The 7561-nt window shown below is 42.3% G+C and overlaps 1 protein-coding gene across 1 annotated transcript in view; it reads right to left on the reverse strand.

Moving 5' to 3' along the window:
• Efhb (EF-hand domain family member B) overlaps positions 1-7561 on the reverse strand; it is a 60461-nt gene that overhangs the window by 17830 nt on the left and 35070 nt on the right. Inside the window, exons 7-9 of the mRNA XM_021218347.1 lie at positions 6271-6354; positions 5650-5717; positions 1301-1455 (exon numbers count right to left, since the gene is read on the reverse strand). Coding sequence (XP_021074006.1) covers positions 1301-1455; positions 5650-5717; positions 6271-6354 — 307 coding nt within the window. The remainder of the gene's footprint in view (positions 1-1300; positions 1456-5649; positions 5718-6270; positions 6355-7561) is intronic.

Below are 7561 nucleotides of genomic sequence, written 5' to 3' on the forward strand. Positions count from 1 at the left end.
AGGGAAAAGCCAGGGCCAAATAGTGGAAGTGGGTGGGTAGGGGAGCGGGGGGGGGGGGTGTATAGGGAACTTTAGGGATAGCATTTGAAATGTAAATAAAGAAAATAATAATAATAAAAAAAATGGTTGGTAGGTCCATCCAAAGACCTCTGTTAGTAAAGGAACTCTCTTGCCAGACCTGGTACCTGAGTTCGATCCCTGGATCCTACAAGAATAATAATCATTTTAAATACACTTTAAATGGTTTCTAAACTGCCTAGAGAACCAGGTACAATGAGGCATAAAAGGGAGTAGAGGAAAATCAAAGCAAAGTAATAATGAAAAAAAAATTAATGCTCAAGAAGTCGACACTGAAATTATTCAATGGGCTCTGAGCTTCCTAGAGAAGAGGGCAAAAATTTGCACATTCAAGGAACTGTGGGTATGCCGGGCAGTGATGGCACACACCTTTAATCCCAGCACTTGGGAGGCAGAGGCAGGTGGATTTCTGAGTTCAAGGCCAGCCTGGACTACAGAATGAGTTCCAGGACAGCCAATACTACACAGAGCAACTCTGACTCGAAAAACAAAAAAAGAAAAAGAAAAATGAAGGCAATGGGGGGTGCAGCTCAGAGGACATCATGTACTTAGCATGTATAAACTCCTGGGTTCAGTCCCCAGCACCAAAATTAAACGAATAAATTATATTTACGGTAGTTTAAAAATTAATTGATCTTGGCCTAGAGGTGCAGTACAATTGACACAATGTTTGGGTAGTACACACAAAGCCAGTGGCCAAATTCCAAGAACCAAGATATGGTGGCACAGGCCTTTCATCCTGGCATTTGAGAGGAAGAAGCAAAGGACAGAAAGTGCTACATAGTGGGCGGGGGGGGGCTGCCTAGACTACAAAAAACCTCATCTCTAAATAAATAAATGCCAACTGATTTGGCACCTTTTGGATGGATACTAGCCCCTGCTCTCCAAGGCAATAGCATTCTATGAATGAATTCACTGAAGGTACAATGTATTCTTAGGTATAAGAATGTCCACTGCTCACCTGAGAGCCAGAGAACTACACTTGCCCTTGCTCTCAGAACACTGAGATTTATTCAACTCTGCTTACGTGTAGTCACTGACCACGCTTTAAGCCTCTCAGTCATGGCTGTATTTCAAGTCAACATCACTTTAAAAGACCTGTAATGAACTGCATATTACCCATAGTTTGCTGAACACCCTCCCCCCGCACACACACATCTGCACCCGGTCTGCTGAGATTCCTCTGTGCATCATAATCCCCTCGCTCTGTGAGACTACTGGCCTTGTCATAGTGCCTGAAAGCCCCCAGCAAAGTGTCAAAGTGCTGGTGATTAAATTTCTTCAAGTGGTGGCGAGCAGCTGCAACCAGGGCTCTCTGGTGGTCCTTCCCACGAAGATATTCATCTGGACCTCTATAATGGATGAGATCACCAGCTCCTATTGAAGAAACAAAAGGAGTCTTGTATGTGAACTTGAAATATGGCCATGGAGTTTTAAGAGAGAGACAGAGGCAGAGAGACCTAGCAACCTCTAGGAATGAACAAACAAAACAATTCTACCTAATGCTGGCACTTCTCCCCACTACAAGGTCTCATGTAGCCCAGGCTGGCCTCATTGAACTCATGGCAATCCTTGCAATCTCCTAAATGCTGGGATTACCAGTGTGGACAACATGCTCACCCAGTGATACTATTATGCAGAATGTTTCTCTGTATAAAAAGGTGAATAACGCAATTGACTCTTTTAAAAGTTACTGTAGCTGCTTGTATTCTAATTCTTATGTCCCCCCCCCAACTAGTTTGCACAAGGGGGTATGCACAAAGTTTCTGCGAACCTACCTCCACTTAATTCTGATTGGTAAATAAAGATGCCACAGCCAGTAGCTGGGGAGAAGAGAAAGAAGGGGATTTTTAGGTTCTCTGGGCTTGGGACCTTGAGGCCTTAGGAGAATGTGGAGAAGAGGAAAGAGGAGAGATACCGTGCCTGAGGTGTGGGCAGGAAAGAGAAGCAGGGCCACCATGTAAGGGAGCCATGAAGATAAGGCCCAGAGGGCTGCTCAACTGGGTCTAGAGCAGCCGAGATGGAGCATAGACATTAGTAAGCAGTGAACTGGAATTATCTGTGGGAGGTAGATTCTAGCAGCATGGAGGGTGTTGCCCAGCTATTGTGCTGCTTAAGGCATATTAAAATATAAAGGCTGTGTGTGTGTGTGTGTGTGTGTGTGTGTCTTTCCTACACATGGGAACATAAACCACTGATATGGGAAGCAACCCCATGTCAGGATTTATTAAAAATAACTACAAGTTACTGTTTCTGGCTTGTTTGTTCTGTTCTGTTTGTATGTTCGTTTGTTCTTGTGAGGGTATGGTACATACATGGCTGTGGACATCCATGCAAGTGCGTGCAAGAGGCTGGAGAACTTCAGGTGTCTTCCTCTATCATTTTCCATCTCTTGCCTTAAGCCAAGGTCTCTCGGGAGGCAGGCAGCTCACGTTATCAGGACAGATATCAGTAAGCTCCTAGGACCTACTGATCCCTGACCCCTAATGCTGGCATTACAAACATGTGCAGTCAATCCTGGCTGACTGTACAGGTGCTCGGGATTCAAAGTCAGACCCTCAGGCTTATACAGCAAGTATACTCCAGAGCCATCTCCCCATTCCTGTGGCTCTGCTCATGGAAAATCTACTAGGCATTGTGGATCACGCATGTAATCCCACTACTTACAAAGGCTGAATGAGGAAGATCATTAGTTCAAGGCCAACGTAGGCTACATATGAGTTTCAGGTTAGCCTGAGTTCTATAAGACCCTATCTCAAAAGAAAAGAAAGAAAATCAATCCAATGCAATCCAATATACTAATTAATGTATTTGTTTCCTTTTGAAGTACGTCCTTTATTTCACTTTTACAGTGTTGAGGACTCCACCTAGCCACAAGAATCAAGCAAGTGCTCTACCTCTAAGCTCTACTCCAGCCCTTTCTGTTCTTTATGATTTACAAAACAAAGACTGCCTTAGCCAAGTGTGAAGCCCAAGCCTTCCTTGTCCTGGGTAATGTTTTGTCAACTTGGTACAAGCTAGAGTTATCAGAAAGAACAAAACTCCTGAGAACATGTCTCCATTAGATTGACCTGAAGGCAAGTCTGTGGGACATTTCTTGGTTGATGATTGATGTGGGAGGGCCCAGGCCACTACAGGTGGTACCACCTCTGGGTGGGTGGTCTTGTTCTGTCTAGGAAAGCGGGCTGAGCAAGCCTCGGGGAGTGAGGCAGTAAGAAGTATTCCTCTGTGGGATGTGCTTCGGTTTCTTCCCAGGTTCTTGACCTGAGTTCCTGCCCTGGCTTTCCATGGCCATTCAACTTTCCACAGCAGTCTTTCCTAAATTCCTTTTTCTGGTCGTGGTGCTTATCATAGCAATAGAAAGCAAACTAATATACACCTGAGGCCAGTCTGGGCTACGCAGTGAAATGGAACCAAAACAAAAGCTCAGCATGTTGGCACAACCCTCTAATCTCAGCACGTGGATGGTGGTAGCAGGAGGAGTCAGGAGTTCAAGGCCTGTCTTGGGGACACAGCAAGTTGGAGGTCACCTGTGAGGAACTGTTTGTTTGTTTGTTTGTTTGTTTGTTTGTTTTTAATTTAAAAACAAGCTAGAAGACATCCCCATGCAGGTCTTCTGCCACCTATGGATTGGTTGATGATTTGTTGTCTGGCTGATGAGAGGGGCTCTTAATTATGTGGCTGTACAACAGAGTGCTTATGATCTCTCTCTGTGTCTGTCTGTCTGTCTGTCTCTCTTTCTCTGTGTGTATGTTGTGAGTATGTGTGTGTGTGTGTATGAGTGTGTGTACATGTGTGTGTGTGTCAAGTGTGTGTACGTGTGTGTGTGTGTGTGTGTGTGTGTGTGTGTGTCTGTTTGTGTCTGTGTGTCTCATTTTTGAAACAAGATTTCTCTTGGCTAAGAATAGAGTTTAGTGGTAGATCATTTGCTCACAGTGTGCAAAGCCCTGGGTTCAATCCCCAGTACTATAAGAAAAAACAATAACCAAAAACATTTTTTAAGACATGGTCTTTCACTCTATTGCCCAGGATACCCTCAAGCTTGAAGCAATCATCCTGTCTCAGCCTCTCAAATGATGGGGTCACAGAATGAACCATCATGTCTAAGTAGGGTACATTCCAGTTTAAATGTGTTTAAAGCTAGGTCCCACGGATAACCAAATATGTTGCTGTGCATGGTGTTGCCTCCCTGTGATCCTGGACTGGGAAGTCTAGATAAAACGTAACGAGTTCGAGACCAGCCTGAAATACTACCTCAAAAAAAAAAAAAAAACAAACAATAAGCCGGGCGTGGTGGTGCACACTTTTAATCCCAACCCTCGGGAGGCAGAGGCAGGTGGATTTCTGAGTTCGAGGCCAGCCAGGTCTACAAAGTGAGTTCTAGGACAGCCAGGGCTATACAGAGAAACCCTGTCTTGAAAAAATCAAAACAAAACAAAACAAAACAAAAACAATAAAACACTTTCTGATTCTGTATGTTTGTTATGTGGCCTAAAAAAATCCGTTTTTTTATTTATGTGTGATACTTTAATTTAATAATTTAATTAAATTATTTAATGTAATATTTAAATATTTAAATTTTTCTTATTTATTTTAATATTTTATATATAAAATATATATTATAGTTAACCTTATATATTATATATAAATATATAACTTAATATATTATTATCATATTAATATTATTAATAGTAATATGGTATAAATATATGATATTTATATCAATCCCCAGCACCCACAACAGATGGCTCACAACCCTCTATGACTGACTCCTCTGACCTCTGGACACACCTGCACACACATGTACATATACTTACTTATTTGTGTATGGGGAACAGCATAGGGGACATGTGCACAAAGCAAGAGTATTCACACAGGCTCCCAAGTGCACCATAGCGCTCATGGGAAGATCAAAGAACAACTCTTGGGAGTTGGCTCGCTTCCTCCTCTATATGAGTCTCAGGTACCAAATTCAGGTTTTCAGGTTTGACACTGAGTTATTTTGCTAGTCCAGATTTTGCATTTTTAAGAAGCATCAAGGATCTGCCATATCGTGACATAAGTACTGCATTCAAATTAAGTTAAAGACTGCCTTATCTCAGAGTTAATACGTTTATATTTATTTTCTAAGTAAAAGTCAATTTAAAGTATTAATTATAAAGCCTTCAAACTGTATTAGTTCAAACATAATATGAATTCTTTCTTATATATCACTAATGTCATGAAGCTTTCATCTTTAACATCTAAAGCTTCAAGGTGCTGGTGACATGGCTTAGCAGTACAGTGCTGTGTCTAGAATACACAAGGCCCAAGGTTCAATCCCCAGCAGTAGAGAAGATTCATATACAGATGTGTATACATGTGTCCATATCCACGGTGAACATAAGGGCATAACATTCTGGAGATGTTTTCAACAGAAATAAGAGTATGTTTCCAGGGGCAGGTGGTTAAGAGAAAAAGAGACTCTCAGAAAGAAAGTCACACCTAGAGCCTGGGTGTGGGCTTGTCTAAGAAAGTCACTCCATTCATGGGGATGTGTTTATTTGTCAAGAGGAAAATTCCCGTACTTACCATATTCCTCAGGTTGGAGGCAACTTCCAAATGTGTGCCCTGGGGGAACATTCATCGTTTCTGCAATGCTATAGAAGAAAACAAGCTCTAGTTAAAGTCCTGACCACCCAAAGCTGAACGTTGTTTGCCTTAGGTCCTTCGCAACCCACAGACTCACAAGAATCTGGTGTCCATTTGCATTAACAGTGGCTGAAGGCAGAAGAGGAGAGAGAGAAAGAGAGAGAGAGAGTTCAAAAGCAAACTAATTTTTTCTGATACCCCAGCAATAAAGCTTTATACAGAATTCTCCCCACCCCACCCCTTCTCCAGATGCACACAAGTCTACTGTTTTCCAGGAAGCCTAAATGCTGTAGGCAGTGAAAGTACTCCATTGATGAACTATAGAGGAATTATTTTCTTATTTGATAAAAACAATTTGTTAAGACACAACCCAACATTTGGTTTTCCAATTTAGCCCAGATTGGCCTCCAATTCAATAATATAGATAAGGGTGTGATCTTGAGCTCCTGACCCTCCTGCTTCTACTTCCCAGGACGAAGATTGCGGGTGTGTGCCACCAAGCCTACCCAGATGATGTAGATGGAAACAAGAGAGTTGGCAAGGCCTCAGGCTCAAACTCACGGGTCTAAAACTTTTCCAAGTTTGTGTTGAAATTTCTCTCTGAAGTCATCAACTCTTTTGGACACAATTTTTGCTCCTCTTTCCCTACAAAATGAGAAATTGACAGGTATCTTTATTATTAAAATGTCACTGGCTGCAAAATATAAACACAATGAAAAGGATCATGGTATCACTGCACCCTCAGTGAACAAGTCTCAAAAGACATTGCATATTTAATATTGCACGTATTGATGCTTCTTTCACATGCATTATAATAGAAATTCTTTTGGTAGATAATATAGCATAGTCCGTGTATAAAGTGGGGGTATGACCAATCTAAGGTGTGGTTGAGCAGAACGTTTTTATTGTAGATATGAGGGAGAGTATAGCCAGAGGCATCTGGGAGAGCCCACAGCAGGGAGAGAGAGTAGTGGACTAAACGTGAACCACAGACTGAACCAGTATATGGGAGGAGAGAGGGAGAGAAGAGAGTTCAGGCTAAGGAGACCAAAAGAGAGGAGGCCAAAAGAGCACATGGCCAAAATGTCAAGGTTATGCAAGAGTCAAAAGCTGGGGTAAGGGAAGCCCATGAGCTGTAGAAGTTTAGAATCGGGGCTGGGTGAGAAGAGTTAAGAGGAGTCAAGGGGTACCAAGTTGCTTAGAGGCCTGAAGACTCTTTGGCATGATGATAGGCACCTCAGATACACACTCATCCAGAGTTTCTTGTGGACCTGACGGTCTGGAACGATAGCTAAGTGAACGAACACTTGCCTAGAACACAGCACAAAGAAGGGAGAAGGGAGGGCAAGCAAAAGAAAACACTTTGGCAATATGAATTTATGTTTTCAGGTGGGACAGAAAGATGAGGAATGTGGAACATATGTTATGGGGAAGGCTGCTCGCCACTCCACGGTCAGGTTGTGAAGTCTTTCACTGGCTAAGAATGGACCGTTCCAGCACAATTAGTAGCATGTGCTGTGAATCTTGACTACATAACATCCAAGTTCCTTCTAAATAGAGATGTCTCAAAGAAGAATGTTAAAGTAATAGGAAATCACACTCAAGGTCTAACTGTATACAGCCTTACACCTATCTTACTTAGAGTGCTAAAATAAATAATAAGCCCCTCTTAAGACCTTTCTCCTATCCCAGTTATAAACTGCTGATGTCAAAGAATGTCTAGAAATTTCTAAGAAAACTATAAATGTTTACATGCACATATCTCTCTCTCTCTCTCTCTCTCTCTCTCTCTCTCTCTCTCTCTCTCTCACACACACACACACACACACACACACACACACACACACACACA

Source organism: Mus pahari, chromosome 18, assembly GCF_900095145.1.
Source record: "Mus pahari chromosome 18, PAHARI_EIJ_v1.1, whole genome shotgun sequence".
NCBI lineage: Eukaryota > Metazoa > Chordata > Mammalia > Rodentia > Muridae > Mus > Mus pahari.